General features: G+C 34.8%; 1 protein-coding gene across 1 annotated transcript in view; it reads left to right on the plus strand.

Moving 5' to 3' along the window:
• ICE2 (interactor of little elongation complex ELL subunit 2) overlaps positions 1-25,843 on the plus strand; it is a 91,118-nt gene that overhangs the window by 39,060 nt on the left and 26,215 nt on the right. Inside the window, 4 exon segments of the mRNA XM_032622615.1 lie at positions 3,057-3,186; positions 17,860-17,944; positions 19,175-19,225; positions 23,258-23,519. Coding sequence (XP_032478506.1) covers positions 3,057-3,186; positions 17,860-17,944; positions 19,175-19,225; positions 23,258-23,519 — 528 coding nt within the window.

Here is a 25,843-nt window from a genome sequence, read left to right on the forward strand (position 1 = left end):
GCCTAGGGATATTTTTGGACACTGGTTTAATTGTTGAAAGAGACAACCTGTTAAGGACATTGTCATTCACTTGACTAAAGTGAAATTTGTAAATATTAAGATAAAACCTTACAGGAGACAATTCACTCTTCATCAAAATATATCAAAAAAGTCAAGCCCCAAAGATTAGCTAAATAGGAGCCTTCTATTTCTGACATGTCAAACCTGGAGTAAAATTTTAAATTTTTCAGTGAATGCTTATCATATTATACCTATCATTATATGTAATCATTTAGTACACGTGGTTTAAATTCCTTTGTAGAATTTATTCCCTTTGGAATCATCTCCTCTTCATCTCTGTTTCTTTCAAATGTTTTATTCCGTAGATACTCAATAAATAGGTATTGAATAAATGAGAAAAACTGAGGCGTGAGGAGAGAGGAGGGTGTTGTTAAGGAAGGGAAGTTGAGGCACTAGCTGAGAAATTTTGAAGGTAGTGTTTAAACTCTAGTTAGGTAAGAATGCATCTTCATTAACATTTCCTTCTTAAAAACCAACTTGTTTAGGTAAAGCTTTAAAATACTCGGAAGTCTCTTCAACCTCTGCTCTGCAAGAACCTCATCTCTTCTTTTTTTCCTTTGGTTCTTCAATTCTGTGTTATTGTAGCTGAGATTTTACTTTCCAATATCATTTATCCCTTCTCATCAAAATTCTGCTTAATAAGAGCTACATGACAGAGGAGAACTTAAAGCAGCAGCCAGTCTCAAATGATGGCATGAAATAAAGAGGGCTAATTTGGAACACAAGATGAAGCTAGAACTTACTGAGTTCTACATATAATTATGACATCCAGACCACGTACCTTTGAATGATTTAATATTATGTTATCGTCTGTCTCTGTTAACCAAATTTCCTAAGAGTTATATTCTAAAGTGACTCAAAAATTTAGATCCAGTTATATTAAAGTTTATATTGGCATTCTTGGGCCAGAAAAAAAGGATCCTGAAGGTGCTTGAATATTAGGAAAGAACAGAATGTACCTATTGGGATTACTGACAGGATACTAGCTTTGAAATATTTATTTAGGAATGTATGTAAACGTTTGGAAGGTTTATGTGAGAAATTGGAAGACAGAGAAACAAAAGAAGATTTCATTTAGAATAGGAGTGACCAATAAGGGATAAAGGAAATAGTAAATTTAATTTTTATAATTTGAAAACTTTGTACTTAAAGTTTCACTTTAAATTTGGAATACTGAGATCAAATATTCAGACTTTTCTTTCCCTTGGTTTCCTGGAGATGGCAGTAGAATACATATGGAAATTAATACCAGGTTCAGGATTTAGTTTTATAGATATGACAGTATTATCAAAGAAAATCCCCCAGAGTACTTTCTTCAGAAAGAGTAATATTTTTTAATTTGAAAAGAAATCTTGAATTAATTCTGTTACCTGTTCATGATCCAAAAGGGGATATTCTTTATCAATTATTCTTTTTTTTTTTTTTGCGGTATGCTCTCACTGCTGTGGCCTCTCCCGTCGCGGAGCACAGGCTCCGGACGCGCAGGCTCAGCGGCCATGGCTCACGGGCTCAGCCGCTCTGCGGCATGCGGGATCTTCCCGGACCCGGGCACGAACCTGTGTCCCCTGCATCGGCAGGTGGACTCTCAACCACTGCGCCACCAGGGAAGCCCTATCAATTATTCTTTTTCTGACTCTGCTGTAAACTGGTTATCTCTCCTTGAGCAAATATCTTAGCCCTCTGGGCCTTTATTTCTTTATCTCTGGCTTCTATTGGCAACTATAAGCAGCCATAAATGCAGATTACCAGTTGCTGAAAAATTATTATACAATTAAGTGCTTTTAGCAATGAAATTACCCTATTCATAATTTTTTTTTTTTTTAAATTAAGAAGACACTGTAGGGACCTTACTACTCAAAGTTTGGCCCCTGGAACAACAACTTATTAAACATGTAAAGCCTTGTTTTTCACCTCAGATTCTGCATTTATTTTAAAATGGTTATTCACACACACTGAAATTTAAGAAGCACTGCTGTAGAGTTTTACTACGTTCAAAGGTAATAATGAACCAAAGTTAATTGTTAACAGAAATTTTACTGGATTTCAATTGTTCTTACCACCATTGTGCTAATAAGCCCACTAAATTTGCTACTTTATGAAAATCAGTAATTCTGAAACATTTATGAAATATTTTCAGGTATAAAAGTGAAACACAGCTTAGTATAATTTCAAAAGTACTAACCAGTTATATCACTTTAAGTTCCTTAAATCATGTGTTTCTCCTTCTGCAGCTGGAAGTGAAGAGACTGCTATTAAGATTAGAATTTTCTTTGACTGAAATGAGATAATATGAGCACAGTGAACATGACTAGCACTATGTTATTTTACAAACATGTATTTCCTTACATATCCTCCTTTAAGGCTAGTAGAGGGTATAGTCATTTTGCTTAATCTATTTAGTGTCCTGACCAATAAACGCTAAATGGCTAATTTGCCAGGTACTTAGTGTCTGGAATAAAGCCTTTTGTATTAATGAAGATAGCAACATTCACAGATATTAATGTAGGTGTTAGTGCTCATACATTCATAGAATGAAAACACAGTATTTAAGCCTGAGACAATGTGACTAATGCTTTAAAGGGGCAAAAAATTCCTACTTTTTTTTTTTACCCTCTTGAGAATTATTAGTATGTATTACAGTCATGGTTTTCCAGCTTCTAGCTTTGAACCTTGGGCCATTATGTATCCGAGGCTTTGTTCCAAGGATTCTGTCAGTCACGTTCTGTGACAGAAATAAAATATGTGCATGTGTGGAGAGGTATGTTGATTTTGGTTGGGGGGGGGCAGCCTCTGGTTCACGATCTCTTATTTATCCACCATTTGCCCACATCGACTAAGGGTTCTATCCATCTTTCTGTCTGAATCCTACTGTATTTGAAAGGATGAAATAAGATTACTTGAAAGTGTTTTGAAAGTGGCAAAATTATATAGGCAAATGTATTTACTGTTAATAGTAAATTAATGGAGCTTTATAAGAGTATAACCTTGGATTGCAGCAATTTCCAGTTTACGTACTACCAAAAGTGGAGTATCAAGCTTGTTATGGAGTTGAAGCTCTGACTGAAAGTGAACTTTGTCGCTTATGGACTGAAAGTTTATTGCATTCCAACTGCTCATTTTATGTTGGTAAGTTATGCAAGAGGCTTTGCTCTCCTTTTTAATTCCCTTGTAAATATATACAGTTCAATTCATTCATAGATACTTCCATTCTGTACTTTTAATTTTCAGTTTTCTGACATATTAATATTTCTTTCTATTAAAACACCATTCCTACTCAAGAGTTAAATGGCAGGGTGGGAGTAGTGATTATCAAATGTTTTAATTTCTCTCTTATTCCCTTATTGTACATGAATGCCAATGTAATCGTTGTATTTTTAAAATACTTATTTAGGAGTGTAACTAAAAATGTAGACATGTTTTGTAACAAGCGTTTTTTAAAAGTACTATTTAATTGGCTTTAAAATAAATAATAAATAAATAAATAAATATATATATATATATATATATATTTTTTTTTTTTTTTTTTTTTTTTTTTTTTTTTGCAGTACGCGGGCCTCTCACTGTTGTGGCCTCTCCCGTTGCGGAGCACAGGCTCCGGACGCGCAGGCCCAGCGGCCATGGCTCACGGGCCCAGCCGCTCCGCGGCATGTGGGATCTTCCCGGACCGGGGCACGAACCCGTGTCCCCTGCATCGGCAGGCGGACTCTCAACCACTGCGCCGCCAGGGAAGCCCTAAAATATATATTTTGAAATTTTCTTAAAATTATAATGACATTGTTTTTTAAACCTCAAATATTACCTTGATGAAATAGTTTTTTACTTTGTTTCTGTTTTTGTTTTTTTTGGGGGGGTAGTTAGGTTCTTAATTTGTGTTGGCTGTGTTCATGTACAGTTAACATAGTTCACATGAAGGATTACTTGCTAATCATTGTTGATACTGTTCTGTTTCATTTGAATGCCTAATCCTATGCTTCTCTATTCATCCCGTACATCTCATGCCAGTTATCTCCAGCTGCCCCTCCATGACGTAATTTCCTTCCTTTGAGCTCTCAATGCGCTTTTTTTTTTTTTTTACCACTTTTATGATTTGTTGCTTTCTACTTAATTGTTGGGTTTTTTTTTTTCTTTTTTTGCGGTACGCGGGCCTCCCACCGCTGCAGCCTCCCCTGCCGCGGAGCACAGGCTCTGGACGTGCAGGCCCAGCGGTCACAGCTCACGGTCCCAGCCGATCTGTGGCACGCGGGATCCCCCCAGACCGGGGCACGAACCCCCGTCCCCTGCATCGGCAGGCAGACTCTCAACCACCGCGCCACCAGGGAAGCCCTAATTGTTGTTTTTTAAGCCTATCCTATCTTCCCCGTAGACAATAAGTAGTGTAAGGTCAGAGTCTGATGAAACTTTATGTTCTTATAGTGCTTAGCATAATTCCTGGTGTGCCATAAGTGTTATAAGTGTGCTTTTCTTGCTTAATCAAAAAAAGTTTACTCACTTGAAAACCTTTTCCATATTTTGGTTAATCAGTATTTTGTCTTCTTATTTTGTGAGAGTGTTAATAAGATCATTGATTCACTCTCTTTACATAACCCAAAAAGGAAGTGGCTAATGTACTACTTGGTGGCCCTAGCCTCTTCGTCCCCCTTCATACACACTGCCAGAAGTTTATTGTAGTAGTTTTCAGCCAATAACCACAATTTCAATGTTCCTCCAAAAGACCTGTTGCGTGACACATACCAACAGTCCTCGTGTAAACTACTTGAAAGCAATCGCCAACCACATCCATTTTAGAAAAGCCCCAAACAAAAACTTATCATTGAAATCCTCTTTAAAGTACTGACAGAAAAGACATTCCTGACTAAAACATTTAAGGTTTTTTTTTTTAATGTACAGTTTAACAGATAAAACTACCATCATCTATATCTACATGGCTTACTTCATCGAAACTATAGTAGTCTCGCCTTAATTGCAGTTTCACACTCTGTGGTTTCAGTTACCTTCAGCCAGTCAACCATGGTCTGAAATATTAAATGGAAGATTCCAGAAATAAGCAATTTATATGTTTTAAATCTCACACCATTCTGTGTAGTACCTGGGACGTGAATCATCCCTTTGTCCAACTTATCCCACCCATTAGTCACTTAGTGGCATCTCAGTTATCAGTGCTTATGTTCAAGTAACCCTTTTTACTTAATAACAGTCCCAAAGTGCTGCAAGTTAGATATGCTGAAGAGAAACTGCAAACTGCTTCCTTTAAGTGAAAAGGTGAAAGTTCTCAACTTAATAAGGAAAGAAAAAAAGTTGTATGCTGAGGTTGCTAAGATCTGTGGTCAGAACGAATCTTCTATCCATGAAATTTTGAAGGAAAAAGAAATTCGTGCTTGTTTTGCTGTCAAACTGCAAAACAAACCTCAAACTGCAAAAGTTATGGCCACGGTGCAGATAAGTACTTTGTTAAAATGGAAAAGGTGTTAACTGTGTTAAGATATTTTGAGAGAGAGTGAGGGAGAGAGACACCACATTCAGAAAACTTTTGTTGTAGTATGGTTAAAATTGTTCAATTTTGTTATTAGTTATTGTTGTTTATTTCTTACTGTGCCTAATTTATACATTAAACTTTATTGTAGGTATGTATGTGCAAGAAAAAACAGTATATGTCAAGTTCGGTACTATAGTTTCAGGCAGTATATGTCAAGTTTCTACTGGGGGGGGTCTTGGAACGTATCACCTGTGGATAAGGGGGGACTGCTGTGTTCTTTAAAGTCATAAGTAGTCATCCCCTTATGTGCTATTTATCGTCGGTAAATCCTATCCACTGATAAGCATTCATTTTAATGTAATGGGGTGGTGTATTTGGTATCTTTGACAACAGAAACAGTGATGTCTGTGTCTCACTGTTTGGTGAGAAACATGTTGCATTGTTATATGGTTGTGTTTGCTTTGTTTGGGTTTTTTGTTTTTTATGTGGGGGTGAATGTTTTGAAGTGCTATTTTAAAAGCATCTATGAGTTTTGAGGGTTTTTATTTATTTTATAAATTTATTTATTTATTTTTGGCTGTGTTGGGTCTTCGTTGCTGCGCATGGGCTTTCTCTGGTTGCGGCGAGTGGGGGCTGCCCTTCATTGCGGCGCGCGGGGTTCTCATTGCAGTGGCTTCTCTTGTTACGGAGCACAGGCTCTAGGCATGCGGGCTTCAGTAGTTGTAGCACCTGGGCTCAGTAGCTGTGGATCGCGGGGCCTCAGCTTTTTTGTCTGTATGTAATGGACATAATAATAATTTGTTCAGGGAATTCCGTGGTGGTCCAGTGGTTAGGACTGAGCACTTTCACTGCTGTGGCCCTGGGTTCAATCCCTGGTCAGGGAACTAAGATCCCACAAGCCACGCGGCACAGCCAAAAAAAAAAAATGATAATAACGTTTTGTTCGATCTATCTCAGGGACTATATGCACAAATCCTTTTTCTTCCAATGATTACATAATATAATGCCCTAAAAGTACACTTCTCCTTGATGAAAATAGATACCACAAGATAATGAAGTGATACTTCGTGTATTTCTGCACTGAGAAAGAACTAGCTATTAATCTAAAATTTAGATGAAAATATGGACAATCATCTTTATGATACAAAAGTAAAAAAGGATTTCTTAACCAAAGATTAAAAGTGGACTAAAACAAAACAACTGGTAACTTCTCTATATTTACACATAATTTTAAAAATGTCTACATAGTACTCCTGTCATAAAATATTGTCAGTTGTAAAATACATCTTTGATTTGATAATGTTTTCTTTTCCATATGCAACTTTTTAAGTATAATATACATTCAGAAAAGTGAAAAAAGTAAATGTACAGCTCAAGGAATTATAACAAAAGCCAGCACCTCTATAATTTGCACCCAGACCAAGAACTTGAAAACTGCCAGTGCCCGGGAAGACCCCACCTTGTGCCACTTCCCAACATAGCTATCTTCTCTTCTCCAGGGGTAACCACTGTCCTGCCTTCTAATGTAATCACTTGGTTTTTGCCAGCTCTATACAAATGGAATTATAAAGTTCTTTTGTTTATACCTTCTTTTACTTAACACAGTTTTTGAAATTTATGTGCGTATAACAGTAGTTTTTGACATATTCCTTTGTAAGAATATACCACCATTTATTTATCCATTTAACTTTGGGAGCCTGTTTAGGTTGTTTCTATGTTAATGCAACTATGAACATATTGTAAGTGTCTGTTAGTGCAATGGGTACATATTGCTGTTGGGCCAATACCTAGGAATGGAACTGTTTGGTCAAATTATTGGGTCATAGTTTAAGCTTACATTTATCTTCAGTAGATAATTCCAAAAAGTTTTCCAAAGTGATTGTACCAGTTTACACTTATATTAGCACTGTGAGGGTTACATTTTCTCCTCATCCTTGCCCACACTTGGCCTTATAAGTTTAATTTTAGCCATGCTGGTGGGTAGGTATTATTAATATCTCATTATTGTTTTAATTTGCCTTTCCTTGCTTATTTATGAAGTTGGACACTTTCATGTTAATAATCATTTGGATGATCAGTTTTGTGAATTGCCTATTCAAACCTCTTTTTCTGTTGTCAAGTTTTTGTTTGTTTGGTAGTTCTTTGTTGGTTTTAAATGTTACAAATATTTTTCTCATACTCTGTGGCTTGCCTTTTCAGTCTCTTAAAAGTGGCTTTTGAACTTAATATAGACCAATATTTAGCCATTTCCTTTATGGTTAGTGCTTTCTTTGCCCGGTTTAACAAATCTTCCTTACAGCAGCATCATGAATATAATATCTTCTAGAAGGCTTTTTAAAAGTATTTTTAAATTTCTAGATACACAGTTTATGTGGTGTTTATTTTTGCATGGAATATCAAGATTTCTTTTTTTCAGTTTTCAGCACTGTTTATTGAAAAGACCACCCTTTCTCTGCTGCTCTCCAGTGTTACTTGTGTTGTAAATCATATATGTGAATCTAATCCGGACTCCCTATTTGTCTATCCTTGAGGCAGTACATGTCTTAATTACTCTAGTTAGAGTAATTACTCTAGCTAGACCTGTCTTAATTACTCTAGCTTTATAAAATCTTTTACTGTTTGGTAAAGTAAATCTTGTCAACTTTTTTAAAATTAATTTTTACTGGAGTATAGTTGATTTACAATGTTGTTAGTTTCTGCTATACAGCAAAGTGAATCAGTTATACATATACATATATCTGCTCTTTTTTAGATTATTTTTCCATGCAGAGTATTGAGTAGAGTTCCATGTCAACTTGTTTTTCTAAAAGAATTTTTTGGCTATTCTTGGCCCTTTTGCATTTACAAATTTTGGAGTCAACTTGTTAAGTTCTCCCAACAGCAACAGGAAGATTGGGATTTTTGTTAGGAAGTGCATTGACTCAATGTGGAACAAATTGACAGCTTTACAATAACAAATCCTTCAATCTGTGAACTTTAGATATTCTTCTATTTATTTGTATCTTTAATTTCTATTAATATCTTTATGATTTTCTTTGTAGAGATCTTGCACATCTTTTATTAAATGTATTTGTTGATAATTGATTCTTTTATGTTATAAATGGTATTTCTGAAATTTATTTTATGGGTTGTTACTAATAATATGGGATTTATTTGCATATTGATTTTGTATATTGATATTGTATCTTAGTAACTTTGCTAAGCTCATTCTTTCTAGTAATTTATATTTTCTAATTAAATAATTATGTTCTCTGCAAATAATGACCATTTTATTTCTTCTTTACAATCATTTTACTTTTCTTTTTCCTTGCTTTCTTTGCCTAGAATTCAAATAGAAGGTGAATAATGGGCATCCTTGCCTGTGTCTAATCTTAAAGGGGAAGATTAGACATTTTGTTTAGTATTTTGTATGGGTTTTTGTAGATAGCATTTATTAGAAGAAAGCGGTTCCTTTCTATGCCTAGTTTAAGAATTTTAATCATGAATGGGTAAAAAAAATTTATCACATATTTTCTCTGCATTTATTGAGATTATATGATGGTATAACTTTTGTCTTTTATCCTTCTAAGGTGATGAATCATGTTAATTAATTTTAAAATGTTAATCCAATCTTGTATTCCTGCCATAATTCCATCTTGCTCATGATATATTACTCTTTTTATTTATTGGTAGATTTAGCTTGTTAATATTTATTTTGCCGTTTGTGTTTATGAGTGAGATTGGCCTGTAATTTTCCTTGTGAGGTATTAGTATTAAGATTAAGTTTATGCCATAAAATGAGTTGAGATTTATTTCCTCTTTTTCTGTTATCTGGTAGAATTTCTATAAAATTGGTATTATTTCTTACTTAAATGTTTGGTAAAATTGACCTGTGAAGCCTAGAGTTTTCTTTTTGAAAGTTTCTAATTATCAATTCAATGTTTGCTCTTTTTTTTTAATTGAAGTATAGTTGATTTACAGTGTGTGTTAATTTCTGCTGTACAGCAAAATGATTCAGTTATACATATATACATTCTTTTTTATATTCTTTTCCATTATGGTTTAATCATAGGGTATTAAATATAGTTCCCTGTGTTATACAGTAGGACCTTGTTGTCTGTCCATTCTGTGTATAATAGTTTGCATCTACGAACCCCAAACTCCTAATCCATCCCTCCCCCACCCCATGTTTCCTGGCTTCTTTTGTTTCTGTTGAAAAGTCAGCTGTTTGTCTGATTTATGCTCTTTTGCAAGTAATATGTCTCTTTTCTTTGGTAGACTTTAAATTTTATCTCTCTCCCTTTCAACAGTTTCCGTACATTGTGCCTGTGTTAGGTTTTCTTTGTAAATATTCCTTTTTACATGTTCATTTTATAACATTGCTCCTTAATATGTGATTTGATGACCTTTATCAGTTTGGGAAAATTCTTGTCATTACCTCACCAAACATCACTTCTTCCCCATTCGCTCTCTCTCTCTTCTGGGATTTCAGTTGTATTATGTTACATCTTACTGTATCCTTAATGTCCCTTGCATGCTCTTCTGTATTTACCTTCCTTTTGACTCTTTATTGCATGATTCTCAATATTTTATTCTACTTTACTAATTTTCTCTTCAACTATCCCTAATATACTATTTCACCCATCACCTGAGTTCTCAGTTTCATTTATTGTATTTTTTGGTTCTAGATTTTTCATTTGATTCTTTTTTATACATTATAGCTTTCTATAGAAATTCTCAATCGTGTCTTAAGCATATTAGGCAAAATTACTTTAAAGTCTTTCTCTAATACCTCTGTTATCTAGATTCTTTGTGAGTCTTTTCTGTTATTTTTTTGGTGTTAGTTTCCTAGTGCTGCCATAACAAAGTACCACAAACTGGGTGGCTTAAAATAATAGAAACTTCCTGTTTCACAGTTCTGGAGGCTGGAAGTTTAAAATGAAGGTGTCACAAGGCCATGCTCCTGAAACCTGTAAGAGAGAATCCTTTGTTGCCTCTTTTTCCTTCTGGTGTTTGCCAGCAATCCTTGGCATCCTTGGCTTATAGATGCATCACTTTCATCTCTGCCTCTGTCATCATATGAGATCTCCTTCCTGTGTGTCTCTATCCTCTTCCTATAAGTATACCATTCATATTGAATTAAGGATCCACCCATCATAACTAATTACATCTACAACCATTCTACTTACAAAGGAAGTCAACGTTCTGAGGTAGTGGGGGTTAGAGCTTCAACATATATTTTTACCGGGACACTTCATTCCATGGCATGTTGTTTTCCTGTCCTCTTTTTTATTCCATGTTTTTTCACTGTATGCCAGAATATTCTTTATCAAGGGCCAGGTATTGTATATGAAAAATTCTAGAGCAAATATAAGAGCTAAAATGTTATCTTCTTCTCGATAGGATTACTTTTGACCACACTAGCAATCCGGATTCACTGTAATCCAGTTACAGGGATTTAGGTGATTTGAAGCTTGACTTTGGACCCTAGATAGGCCAATCTGTTTCCCCCTTATTGCTAGGATGTTGCCATTCATGGTCTGACATTGCCAGTCTTTGGAAAAGCTTACTTGCAAGTCTGGCCCCTGGCTGGTATCTGGGAACTTAGCTAGTAAACAGTTTTCTACACTGAGGTAGAACTTCCTTTAGCTGATAAGGAGAGTTCATTGTGCCTACACTGTTTGTATAAACAATATGGCTTATTCTGAACATCTGCTTTCCTTCTCAGAGTCTGGAATTTTGGTATGTGTTAGTCAGAGGGTGCCTACATGATGAGCTCCCAATAAAAACCTTGAGCGCTGAGTCTCTAATAAGCTCTGGTATAAAAAGAAAATGTTGCTGGAGGAATTAAGTGAATCTTGTGTGACTCCAATGGGAAAGGCCTCTTTTTTTTTTAAATGTGGTAAAATATATGTAATATAAAGTGTACCATTTTAACCATTTTATGGTACAATTTACTGTACATTTTTTAGCATATGATTTAGTGGTATTAAGTACATTCACAGTGTTGTTCAGCCATCATCACTGTCCATTTCCAGAGCTTTATCATCATCCCAAATAGAAACTCAAGAGAGGACTTTTGAAAATTGCATCTCATTTCCTCTGAACTTCACCCACACTTCTTTTCCTTTTGGTGTTTCTCCTTTTGCTTGTATCCTTTTGCTATAACAAATCTTACACATGACTGCAACTGTATGCTGAGGCTATGAGTCCTTTTAGAGAATCACCAAGCCAGGATCCCAACTCAGAGCTTGTGTTTATCTAATTCACAGACCCTGAACTCCAGTTTTTGTTCCTCTAATCCTGAGAGACTATTGAAAGCTCTGGTTCATTTCCTAGCTTCTCAGTTGCTTTTTCCACATTAACAGGTACTCCTAAGAGAGAAGCACCCCTAAGTGCCAGGCTCACATCTCTGGGTTTCTTTCTTCCTCTGGTTTGTTGGCTCCAAATATATCCTCAATCCCTTTTTCTGGTAGCCACTAACAAATTATGTAATTTAATTAGTCATGATATTTATTGCCTGTCTTTGTCTCTTTTTTTTTTTTAACATCTTTATTGGGATATAATTGCTTTACAATGGTGTGTTAGTTTCTGCCTTATAACAAAGTGAATCAGTTATACATATACATATGTTCCCATATCTCTTCCCTCTTGCGTCTCCCTCCCTCCCACCCTCTCTATCCCACCCCTCCAGGCGGTCACAAAGCACCGAGCTGATCTCCCTGTGCTATGCAGCTGCTTCCCACTAGGTATCTACCTTACGTTTGGTAGTGTATATATGTCCATTACTCTCTCTCACTTTGTCACAGCTCATCACCCTTCCCCCTCCCCATATCTTCAAGTCCGTTTTCTAGTAGGTTTGTGTCTTACTCCTAGGTTCTTCATGACATTTTTTTTTCTTAAATTCCAGGTATATGTGTTAGCATATGGTATTTGTCTTTCTCTTTCTGACTTACTTCACTCTGTATGACAGACTCTAGGTCTATCCATCTCATTACAAGTAGCTCAATTTCGTTTCTTTTTATGGCTGAGTAATATTCCACTGTATATATGTGCCACATCTTCTTTATCCATTCATCCAGTGATGGACACTTAGGTTGCTTCCATGTCCTGGCTATTGTAAATAGAGCTGCAATGAACATTTTGGTACATGACTCTTTTTGAATTATGGTTTTCTCAGGGTATATGCCCAGTAGTGGGATTGCTGGGTTGTATAGTAGTTCTATTTGTAGTTTTTTAAGGAACCTCCTCTTTGTCTCTTTTGTTTATTGATATATCCCAAGCACCTAGAACAGTATCTGGCACACAGAGGTGCTCAATAAGTATTTTTAGAATAAGTGAAGTTGGCTTGGATAATTGATTGAAGGAACAGTAAAAGTCAAGGAGAAGGGAAATGGTAGAAACCAAGCCATAGAATTTATATACTTTATTCTTTTTACTGTCCCTAGATGTATGTAAGACAAACCATTGGGATGCAGGAAGAATATATTATAACTTATTTTTTGTATGAAAAATTAAAAATTTAACATTACTCATATTAAGTATGTGGATTGACAGGTGGTCCTCTCCTTAAAAACAATCAGTGTCATGCTTTAGTAAGCCAAGCATGAGGCACTTGTTCCATTTGGATCTATGTATCATTGTGGGTATCTTTTTTTAGCAACGGCAGCTGTTAAAACCTATATAGCAAAATGAATTGAACTTTACAGCCATCCTTCAAATAGTTGTTATCGCACAGAATTAAGCCAAGATTTTTCAAAACAACAAAGCATAGTTAATTATATATTATATTGCATATTATTTTATTCTTTTCAAAAATTTTCATCTGTTTCAATTTCTATTAATAGTTTTTAATGTGTGTTGACTGCTGCTCTAAATAAAAGAGAAAAATAAAGCTCAGAATGATTAACTTACATATAGATACAGACTCCATCAGCGGCAGGATCAGAATTTAGTCACAGTCTTTTAAGTGTTTATAACTTTGCTGTAAACCTAAAAAGGGCTAGGGAAAAATTGGTGGGGGGGGGGCGGGGAGGTCAGATATAACAAAACGGAAGCACTGTGTGTGTAACAATGTTAATCAGTGTGACTTAAGGCAGATGATTCATTGTGTCTTAGAAACTGGGACCTTAAAATCCTAACCAGAAGATCTCCACGTGCTCATATTCTCTTTCCCATGCAGTCATGCACCATAGTCCTTTCTCAGTTGTGGCCTGTGTTTCCCTCACTCAACCGTTGCTAACCACTCCTCCATTTAACTTAAGCATTTCATTGTCAGTTTTCCCTGCCCAGCCCTATGATCTCAGAATTTCAAAGAAACTTAAGACAATCTCTTCTCAGAAATCAAAGTTGGAGACCAGTGCATTAGATCTTTTGGAGAGGACAGTAAGGGTAGAGTTTACGTGCATGGTTCAGAGATTCAGATACAGCATATCTTACGAGACACAAGTGACATAGAATCTCATTTATTTAACTGAAGAGCATATTGGTTTATAGGACTCTAGTTCAGCAATTTTGAACTAGAGTCCTATAGTCTCTTTTTCAGGTAGAATAAACATACTTGTTTTTTGTTTGTCTGCTTTGCTATGAACGTGTTCTCCTGTTCCTTTAGATTGCAGTATTCTTTTTATCCTCCTGCCCCATAAAAACATTAAGATGTATTCCTTAAGGAAAATTCCCAAAGTCATCTTATCACAAGTTCTGTATCTACTTTCCAGTTCTCTAATATATATCAATTTTGTATAGTTGACATACAGGCAGTCCTTCCTTTGCACAGTTCTGATACACACAAATTTCAGTTACGAAGGTATTTAACTGTGAGTAATTACGTAAAGTACAGACGTTACTGCTGACTCTTCAGTCCACAAATCACTACATAAGTAACAAATGCACATCATGACCAGTGACCAATCATGTCACTTCTTTCAAAGTCTGTCAGTGATTGTTCACTACGCACCTGTTACTGAGTTGATGCACAGGAAGCAAAATGTGTAGTTGTGTTCCCTCCTTGTCTCCCAGTGATAAACTCATGTGATGTTTTACAAAAGTGGATAATCAGAAGAGGGAATTGGCCAACAAAGATTAAAGCACAGCAAAGAAACAAAAGGTGATACTGCTGGAAGTGGAATTTGAATTGAGCATAAATGGAGTTACAGAAGAAGTAGCTGACAGTAGAAATGTTGACACTGGTGCAGTTCAGGAGACCAGATATGCCAAAAGAGGAACTTAACGAAGGTGAACTCATAAATGAGGAAAGTGCTTGTGGCATAAAGGATGAAGAAGTGACACTGGCATAATATTTTACATTAAAAGAACTCTTTGAGATATATCATGATATTAAAAGCACAAAGGCTATCATGTTGGAAGCTGATCCAAGGAGTGTGACCATTCACCACAGCATAGAAAAGGTGCTTGCTCCCTATCATAAGTTGTACTAGGAGAAGGCGACAAGCACTATTCAGACTGCTCTTAATGAGTTTTTTATAATGAAATAACACTTTAAATCTCAATGTTTTTAATTTACAGTATACTAAATAAAGATTACTTTTTACTGTTTTTTCATTTCTCTATACGTTTATAACTGATGGGGAATTTATAATGTTTTGACCAAAAAAATCTTAAAGGTAATGGAACAGTTTTAATTTTTCCCATTGATTTTTAAAATTGCTTCCATAGTTCTGGCTTATGTGTGGTTATTTTTCTCATCCCATACTGCATGCAGAGTAGGAACTGCCTATGTATATGTGTGTGTGCACATAAATATGTATGAATGCGTGCATGTATATAAAGCCTTGATTTGTATTAAATAACCTTCCCAAACTTGACACACATAAAAAATATTTGGATAGCACACTGTGATATACAAAAGAGATTGCTGTGGCTGAGGGGTAATGTCCAGGAAGCTCTTGCCATCCCACACCTTGCTCAGCTGCCCCAAGGACTGAGGAGATAAATATCTCAAAGACACATGTATACTCATTTAAAGCCCACAGGTTAAAACGCTCCAATGTTGAGAGAATTGTAGACTCCTTGAGGAGGTGGGCCCTCATAGCACTTAGTATGGTATTCTCTGTATATTTTTTGACCTAATTGTATTTGACATATACTATATAATACATAGTTTTCATTGAGATTGCTTTAAAAAGGTAAGAACTGTTAGTGATTTTCCTCAAAGGCACATTTAGTAAATGTCTAAAAATGTTGTATTGTACATGATATTCCCTTTCTACAGTTATTAACCATTGAAATGTGTCCTTTTTATTAGAAATGTCACTGTATAATGAGTGTTAGGAATGCAGAGGTGAAACTGAAACTTGGCACAGGAAATGATAAGTAGGCGTGGGAAAAACAGATTTGTTGTAGAAGAAAGGTATCTGGTAAAAATGTTTCTAATTCTTTTTATGAGCACAAAGCAAATGAAAGGGGACTAGATAAGAAAATGCGATATTAAATTATGTGCATTTTTTTGTTGCACAATGATTGATTCCAGGTCATGTATTTTGATAACCAAATATTGTAAGCTGAAAAAAATTAAAATCAAAATGTTATTTTCAGCATTGTTGAGTATTATACTCTTATGCTATTGATGTATTTAACTGCTGTAATAACATGATTTTTGTATTGACATGGTTATATAACATTTAACTAAGAGCTGTCTTTTATATCACTTCCTTGGAACATTTCAGGACTTCAGTGTTGTCTCTCAACCTGTTTTGTTGTAGAACATACGCATTACTTTTTAAAATGGAAGTGTAATCTTGAGAGTTTTCTATTTTGTTTTTTGGAATTCTAGAATTAGGTCATGTTTGTAAGAAAGTAAGTCTTTGAGCAGACTTTTGATTTTTTTTTTAAACCAGAGGAAATGTTATGGTGTGCTTTAATTTAAAAATAAGCCAGATTTTTTTAAGGTTTATTGAGATATAGTTAACTAATAAAATTTTAAGATATTTAAAGTATACATCATGATCATTTGATATATGTATACATTGTAAAAGGATTCCTCCCATCTAGTTAAATTAACACATCCATCACCTCACATATTTATATTTTTTCTTTTTTGTTTTTTGATGAAAACATTTAAGTTCTACTCTCTTACTAAATTTCAGTTATATAGTACGGTACTATCAACTGTGGTCACCGTGTTATACATTAGATCCACAAGACTTTATTCATCTTATAGCTGAAAGTTTGTACCCTTTTAGCCCCCAACCCCTGTGAACCACTTTTCTACTTGTTCCTGTGAGTTTGACTTTTTTTTTTCCAGATTCCTCGTGTAAGTGATACATGCAGTATTTCTCTCTCTCTTTCTGACTTATTTTACTTAGCGTAGTGTCCTCAAGGTCCATTATGTTATTGCAAATAGCAGAATTTCCTTTCTTCTTATGGATGAATAATATTTCATCGTGTGTGTGTGTGTGTGTGTGTGTGTGTATCACATCTTTATCCATTCATCCATTGATGGACACTTAGGTTATACATGTCTTGGCTGTTGTGAATGAGTAAGCCACATTTTTGTAATCTAAATTTTACCTTAACCCAGACTGTCGTAGAAATTTGTAGAGCATGCCCAAACTATAAATTTAACTTTATCTGCTTGCTTTCATAATAGGTACATATTTCTCTAAAAATTTAATTTCCATAAAAATGCAACTTTAATAAAAATTAGAAACACCACTATTTTAACAGTTGTTATTCTTATGATTTTTTTTGCTATGGACATGTGTAAACTTTTCTATGTTAAGCAAATATTTTAGAATTAATACATATTTCTTTTATAATCTGACTTATAATTCATTTTATTTTATTTTTTCTATAAATTTATTTATTTATTTTTGGCTGCTTTGGGTCTTCGTTGCTGTGCGCAGGCTTTCTCTAGTTGCAGTGAGTGGGGGATACTCCTCCGTTGTGGTGCACGGGCTTCTCATTGTGGTGGCCTCTCTTTGTTGTGGAGCACAGCCTCTAGGCACGCGGGCTTCAGTAGTTGTGGTTCGCGGGCTCAGTGCTTGTAGCTCAGGCTCTAGAGCACAGGTTCAGTAGTTGTGGCACACGGGCTTAGTTGCTCTGCCGCATGTGAGATCTTCCTGGAGCAGGGATCGAACCCACGTCCCCCTGCGTTGGCAGGCGGATTCTTAACTGCTGTGCCACCAGGAACGTCCCTAATGTCATTTTAAAATACATCTTTAGTTAATAAACTTAATAAAATGTCTATTTCTCCTCTTTTTAGAATATAAAGTTACTTTACAATTATTACAATTTTGTAAAAACATCTTTAAAGAGACTGGATAACTTGGCTTTTTTGTTTTTTAAATACTGCAATTGTTCTCTTTAAGTTTGATCTTTTATTTTAGGACATATTGATACATTTACTTCAAAGCTTTTTCTGCTAGAAGAAATCACCTCAGAAGAATTAAAAGAAAGACTTTCAGCACTCAAGTAAGAAGCTTTACTTTGTGTTGGGAATTTAAAAACTTAATATGATCACTAATTTTCCTTTATCTGTAAATATTGGTTAAGTTTAAATTATTTATTTTCAAGACTTTTAGTCCTTTTTTACATTGAGGTTCCCCCCTGACCCAGTTTGTGATCCATTTCACATTAATCATTTCCATTTCCAAATTAAATGTACTAGTGACACTAGTATTTCTACTTAAGACAAAGGAGGTTAGAACAACAGAGGAGTCTTCCGTCTTGGTAGTGTATGGAAGCCTAAGACTCTTAGCTCTCAGGGATGTATACACTCATTTGGACACCCTAACTTCTAAAAGTTTGTTCTTTTACCAACTATTACTGTACATCAGATTGAAATGAATTTAATTTGCATCTCACAACTTTCCGGGAAGGACTGGTGGTAGTTTTATCTCCATTTTATATATGAGGAAACTGGAACTTGGAATGACTTTCCCCAGAGCATACAGCTGAACTAGGGTGACAACCTTGGTAGTTAATATGTTTGATTCACCTTGAAGGATGGGAAATTGTCCTGACTTTTATTACTTCCATAGTTCCAGTTTTGGGGCTTTTCATAGTTTTTGAAGCCTCCAGATTCAAACTTGAATTCTCTGCTTATACTTAAAAACATCTACTTCTATTATAAGGATTGCTTCTTTTGAGGAGTAACTTTTTATTTACATATGTGAATAGAAAAGCTTTTCTGTGCATTACTCACTGCCTGCTCTACCTCTTCCAATGAAAACCATTTTTAAATAAATAATAAAGGGAAAGAATTTAGGTCTAGAAGAGATACTAAATCTATATATTTCATTTCCCTTTATTCATTTAAAGTACCTCTCAATTTCTCTGGTTACCACCACCATTTCTAAAAGGCAAACTCTTCTGCAGATTAGTTCTACTAAAGGCTTTTTAAACTTTAAAAATATTTTAAACTTATAAACTTCTTAAAAAGTTTATAGTTTCAGTGTAAAATATTGATCTCTTTACAGCTGCTCTCACACAAGCCAAATACTTTATGATTTTGAAGAGAAATCAGAAAATGGCAAAAAATATTATAAGTGAATCAAATTAGAAATAAATTTTGGTGTTTTACATTATTTCATCTGTTGTTTTTTTCTGCTATTGACGATATTTCTCTTTCTGAGGAGCTAAAATTGTTAAGAGTAAGTTTTCTTGTCGCTTAATTTTATATAGATTTCTTCTGTTTAATAGGATATCAAGTTTATTTAACATCCTTCAACACATTCTAAGAAAATTAAGTAGGTAAGTACTTTGGAGGCATTTTGCATTGATATGTCTAATTTTCTTGGGTGAAAATTCATAGAAACTTTGAATATATGTTGTTAGGAATAGATAGAAAATAACCTAGAAATACAGAATTTATTCTACTGTGTCAAAGTTGAAATTGTGAAAATATAAATAAGTAGGTAATATAATAGTCTCTGGCTTCAATGAGCTTGCAATTACATTTTTCTGTAAGGCTATTGTAATGGTTTCCTATTGCCACTATAACAAATTACCACAAACTTAGTGGCTTTAAATAACACAAATTTATTCTATTACAGTTCTGGAGGTCAAAAATCTGAAATCATAAAAAAAAAAAAAAAAAAAAAAAATGAAATCATTTTCAGTGGACTAAACTTGTATTAACAGGGCTGGCTCCTTGTGGTGGCTCTGAGGAGACAGTTGTTTCCTCACCTTGATTTTCAGCTTCTAGTGGCTACCTGTATTTCTTTTCTTTTTTAATTGAATTATAGTTGGTGTATAGCATTATGTTAGTTTCAAGTTTACTACATAAACTTGCAAGTGATATGATATTTGCAAACATTGTGAAATGATCGCAATAAGTCTAATAACCATCTGTCCCCATACAAAGTTATTACAATAATATTGATCATATTCTTTATGCTATGTGTTACATCCCTGTGGCTTATTAGTTTTATAACTGGAGGTTTGTACCTCTTAAATCCTGTTCGCCTATTTCTCCCTACACACACCACCCGCAACCGGCTACCACCCTTTTGTTTCTGTATCTGTAAGTCTGTCTTCATTTTGTTTTGTTTGTTTCTTTTGTTTTTCAGATTCCACATATAAGTAAGTCATGTGGTATTTGTCTTTCTCTGACTTATTTCATGTGGCATAATACCCTCTAGATCCATCCACGTTGTTGCAAATGCAAGATTTCATTTTTTATGACTGAGTAATATTCCATTGTATATATATCACATCTTCCTTATCCGTTTATCAATGAACACTTAATTTGCTTCCATATCTTGGCTATTGTAAGTAATACCGCAGTGAACATTGGTGTGCATATATCTTTTTGAATTAATTTTTTTGTATTCTTGTGGTAGATACCCAAGAGTGGAATTGCTGGATCATATGGTAGTTCTATGTTTAATTTTTTTGAGGAACCTCCATACTGTTTCCCAAGTGGCTGCACCAATTTATAATTCCTGTTTATAATTATTATTATTATTATTATTTATTAATAAATAATAATAATATTAATAAATAATAATAATATATTAATATAATAATAATAATAAATATTATATTATTATAAATAATAATAATTATTATTAATATTATTTATAATTCCTGTTTATAATTACACTGTTTATAATTATAACAGTGTACAATGGTTCCTTTTTCTCCACATCCTTGCCAACACTTGTCTTTTTGATGATAGCCATTCTGACAGGCGTGAGGTGGTATCTCATTGTGGTTTTGATTTGAATTTCCCTGATGATTTAGTGATGTTGGGAATCTGTATGTCTTCTTTGGAGAAATACCTATATATCTTAACTTGTAGCCCCTTACTCCATCTTCAAAGTACATCACTCAAATTTTTGCTTTTATTGTCACGTTGCATCCTTAATTTCATTTGCAAAGCCATTGATGGGTAACATTCACAAGTTCTGGAGAGAGGATGTAAACATTCTGGGGGAATATTAGTCAGCCTTCCATAGCTATATTGTATACATTTTCAAGGTGAGGAAGCAACATAGAGGCTAGTCACTCGGTCCATAGCAAATCTTAGAATATAGATTCTCTCTGTGATCATTTATCAAATCGTTTCATTATACAAACCTTTGCACTCCTTGTCTTACGCCCTTACCAAAAGATAAACTAAAAAACAATTCAAGAATTTGAACAAAAGGTCAAAAACCTCAAAGTTCTAACTCTCCTACTTTTTATGCAACTAGATAGATGTCAGTTTCCTTATTTATAAAATGATGGTGTTGAGTTCGGTGATTTTCAAAGTACTCCTCAGTTCTGAGATTCTGTGACAAGATTTTTGCTTTATATATTCCATTCTTCATGTGAAGTACAATGCTTAAACACTAAATTTGCCAAGTGCTTTTTGAAACTTGAATATCAATATCTTAGCTTATGTATTAGTTTTCAACTGCAGCTGTGACAAATTGCCACAAAATTAGTGTTGACAACAGGAATGTATTATCTTGCAGTTCTGTGAGTCAGGAGGCTAACAGGTCTTCTCAGGCTGAAATCAAGGTGTCATTTTTCTGCCTTCTTTTCTGTAGGCTCTGGGTATGGTCTGTTTCTTTGACTTTTGTATATTCTAGAGGCTACCTGCATTCTTTGGTTTGTGGCGCTCTTCCTTTCCTCCCTTTTCAGACTTTGAAAGGCGAGTTGAGTCCTCCTCGCATCACACCACTCTCACCTCTTTCAAAGCCGTAATCTCCCTCTGAGTCTCTTCTGCCTCCCTCTTCTACATTTTAAGGACTCATCGTTACTGTAAGCCCAGTAAAATAATCTAGGAAAACCTTACATTTTAAAATCAGCTGATTAGGAACCTTGATTTCACTTTAATTCCATCTTAATTCCCCTCTACCATGTAATGTAGCATATTCACAGGCTCTAGGGTTTGGGATGTATGTTTTTGGGGGAGGCCGTTACTGTGCCTACTGATATTTGTAGCCATCCATGTACATTGCTGCCCCCATGCAGCACTTTTGAGATATTCTTTCTTGAACTGTCTCATTCTCCATGAATTCTCTCTGTAAACCAAAGCATTCTTCTTTTTTAGTGAAGGTTAAGATATAAAGTTTCACTGATAAAAGCTCAGTGTTTGAAATGTTACTTATTCCCACTGTCAAATCAATTATTATTCATTTCTTATATATGGGAATAGAAAATGATTGGGGAAAAAATGCTCTGAGAATAATAGTTCTCTGAACCACTTTTGTCGATACCTATTACTTTTCTGTTTAAAAACAGTAATGAATTAATGAAAAACTTATCAGGTTTGTAGGAAGATCCTTGTAAGTATGACTAGTCCTTATTTTTAATGATAGATTGTGGGAAAGAACTGATATCTTCCATTGTACCTTTGAGCTAGAATGTAAAATCCCCAAAAAAACCCAGTATATTAATCGTATCCCTTTAGCTCTTTATGTTGTTACACTGAATTCCTTAAAGCTTTCTAAAGAGAAAGGGAAAATGTAGATTTGACAGAACTTATTATTGTGACAATAGAGGATCATAATTAAGGGTATGGCCTTTGGTGTTCGACTGCCTGGGTTTATATCCAGGTCCTGCACTCAGAACTTTGGGCAAATTACTTAGCATGTCTGATTTTTGTTTATGTCAAATATGAGGTTAATAATTAATATTATTCCTTAAAGTTTTGTTTTGGAGAATTTAATGATGAGATGGGTATAAACAGTATTGTCGTCGTTGGCTCATGATAAACATTCAGTACCTATTAACTGCTTTGGTTGCTATTATTCTCATGGCCCCTCGTATTGTGATTGTTGCACTGACTGTTTCTGCCACTTTATTTTAAACTTCTCAGTGTAGTGAATTTGTCACATTCACTTTTCTATCTCTGTTCACCTATTAGTAGACAGAAAGTAGGTACAGTGTTTGTTTAATTAATTTAAATGTTGTGTATAGGAATGGTATGTATATGTACTTATGTACTCATATGTATATGTACTTTTCCATATGTGTTGTCCATGAATTAGAGAATTAGGCAGACTGTCTGTTTCCCATTAAATTTTTGAAATTTTACAATTTAACTGATGTAACAGTGAAAAGAAAATAATTATATATCCTGAACTTGGAATAAGAACTAAAATGAGTTGCTGAAAAGGCATGAAAATAGTTTAAAAGATTCTTAAATCTTATTTGGTCATAAAAGTGTTATTAGAGTTGGTGTCCCATTCCCCTAATTGTTTTCTGTTCTATTAATATATTATGATTAAGAAAGTGCTGTTGAATTTGACACAGTGAACCAATGAGTTGAGTTTCCTTGTGTGGATTTAGCTTGCAGGAGGGCTCCTACTTGTTGTCTCACGCAGCAGAAGATTCTTCACTCCTGATCTACAAGACCTCTGATGGAAAAGTTACTAGGACAGCGTACAATTTGCATAAAACACATTACAGCCTTCCTGGTGTGCCTTCCAGTCTCTCAGTTCCCTGGGTCCCGTTAGACCCCAGTCTCTTATTACCATATCATATCCATCATGGAAGAATACCTTGTACTTTTCCACCTAAATCACAAGGTCCCACAACACAACAACAAAAGGTAAGATCTTTTTGAAATTAAATGTTTGATTAGGTTGTTTATTATTAATCTGTTTCACTGACTATAAAATATTTCAACCTGATGTCCACATTTGCCATGTTAATCACAACACCATTCTAAAAATAATATCTATAGGAAGTATAGATAAAGTTGTACGCTCTACTGAACCCAGTCATCATGTCAATGGAACTTTTTATTTCTGTAAGGTTTATGAGTCAACTAAAGAAAATTCTATTAGACTCCCCAGTGAGGGCATGGGTAAGGCAACCACATAGTTAAATGCCTATGTGCCTATGAAAAGAAAAGTTATAATTTTTTTGCAAGTTTTATTCATGTATACTGTTTCATTTCATTAAATATTTGAGGCAATTTGCAGAATACATGCAATAAAATTACAATGATACAATTAAAAATTAATAAGTAGGATAAGGGAAAATATAAAAGCAAGTGTTAGTAATTAGTGACTGCAGTGCCTTATTAAAAGTACAATAGGGACTTCCCTGGTAGCACAGTTGTTAAGAATCCACCTGCCAATGCAGGGGACAGGGGTTCGAGCCCTGGTCCGGGAAGATCCCACATGCTGCAGAGCAGCTAAGCCCGTGCACCACAACTACTGAGCCTGCACTCTAGAGCCTGCGCGCCACAACTGCTGAAGCCCGTGCGCCTAGAGCCCGTGCTCCACAACAAGAGAAGCCACCACAGTGAGAAGCCCGCACACCGCAATGAAGAATCATCCCTGGTCGCCGCAACAAAGACCCAATGCAGCCAAAATTAAATAAATAAATAAATAAATAAATAAATAAATAATTTTAAAGTACAATAAAATGTTAAGATGTAAATTGTGTTTTAACGCTAAGTATTTTATCACTCAATATTTTAGTTATAATTAATGTTATGCTCTTTATAGAATCCTTCCCCAGAAATACCAGTTGAATGATATTTCTCTATCTGAAACTTTTGTAAAACCATGGTTTAGAGATACTCTTTACCATGTCACTCATTCTTTATATCATGTAAGAAGTTCCAGTTTGAGTTTAGTTGAAGGAAAAGTTTTATTCTCTACAAGTGAATCTGACTGTTCAGTCAGCAGTAACACAGTACATTTTCCTTCCCTGCTGCCAAAAATCTTTGAACCAAAATTATTGTCTGAGTTCTCTACTCTTCTCAATATGTTTACCACAGAACATCTATCACGTGTATGTTTTTCACTTCTCCATTCTAATGTTATTACTGAGAGGATCCTTTTAGAAATGACAACTTCTTATACATTCTTAGTTGACTTTGGCCAAGAAAATATATAAATGTGGTTAACTAGTTGGGACAAGTGAAAGAATGGAGAAAGTGAGTTATTAGTATTTTAAGCCATTTTAGCTACAGTTTTTGTTGGCTATTTCCAGTTTAAATTTAATATAAGTAGTGATTTTTATAACCTCCTGAGGCAACATTTTCTTAACTTAAAAATAATAATTGAAAACTTTTTTTGAAGAGTTTATGTTATTTCTAAGAGAATGATTTTGTTTTAACTTAGAAAAATCTGATGATAGTTTCACCTGTAACATTTAACTGTGTGAGTGGCTTATTCCTCTTTAGTGAAAATGAACAGTTTAATGTCTTGACACAATTCCATGTTTTCAGGATTTGACCACATAAATATAAACAGCTTAATTATGTATATGCTGAGCATTTGTTGATTTGTGTTTTTTTGAAGATATTTCATGCATTCAGTCCAAGGACAAATCCTTAGTGAGATTGTCTAGGACCAGGTTGTTGTACAGCCAAACATTAGGTACAGTAGACAATTAGCTAACTAGTGCTTGGTTTGATGTTTTTTTAAGCCCATGGAAAGTTTTTGGTGATCTCTTACACATCTCCCTACAATCTGGGCCTACATATGTAGGAATTGCCCCCATCTTTCTCCCTTACTTTCTCCTAGAGAGGCCATGGGAATGAGACTTTCTAATCCTACCAAGCTAATAAGCACAGACAGGGATTCCAGCTTTAGCAGCAAAGGAAAAGACAAGAGCTTCAGGAAACCCTGGGACGTAAGATCTTATATGAAACAGAAATGATCTACTTATTTCATGATGTAAAAACTCATATGACAGATATCTCTGCCTCTAATACTATTCCTTAGTCCCTAGTCCACTTGAACTCAGATGTCACCTTTGTGTAGTAGTACCTTAAGCACTAATCCTGAGAGATACCTCAGTAGAGCCTGTGTCTGCCTCTTCTTGCATCAAGCAGAGCTTAATAGGAGGATCCCATTTGCTTCCTGTGCTACTCCAGACTTCTGATTCTAGTCTTTTTATAATGGCTCTGTGCCT

This window comes from Phocoena sinus, chromosome 2 (assembly GCF_008692025.1).
Source record: "Phocoena sinus isolate mPhoSin1 chromosome 2, mPhoSin1.pri, whole genome shotgun sequence".
Lineage (NCBI taxonomy): Eukaryota > Metazoa > Chordata > Mammalia > Artiodactyla > Phocoenidae > Phocoena > Phocoena sinus.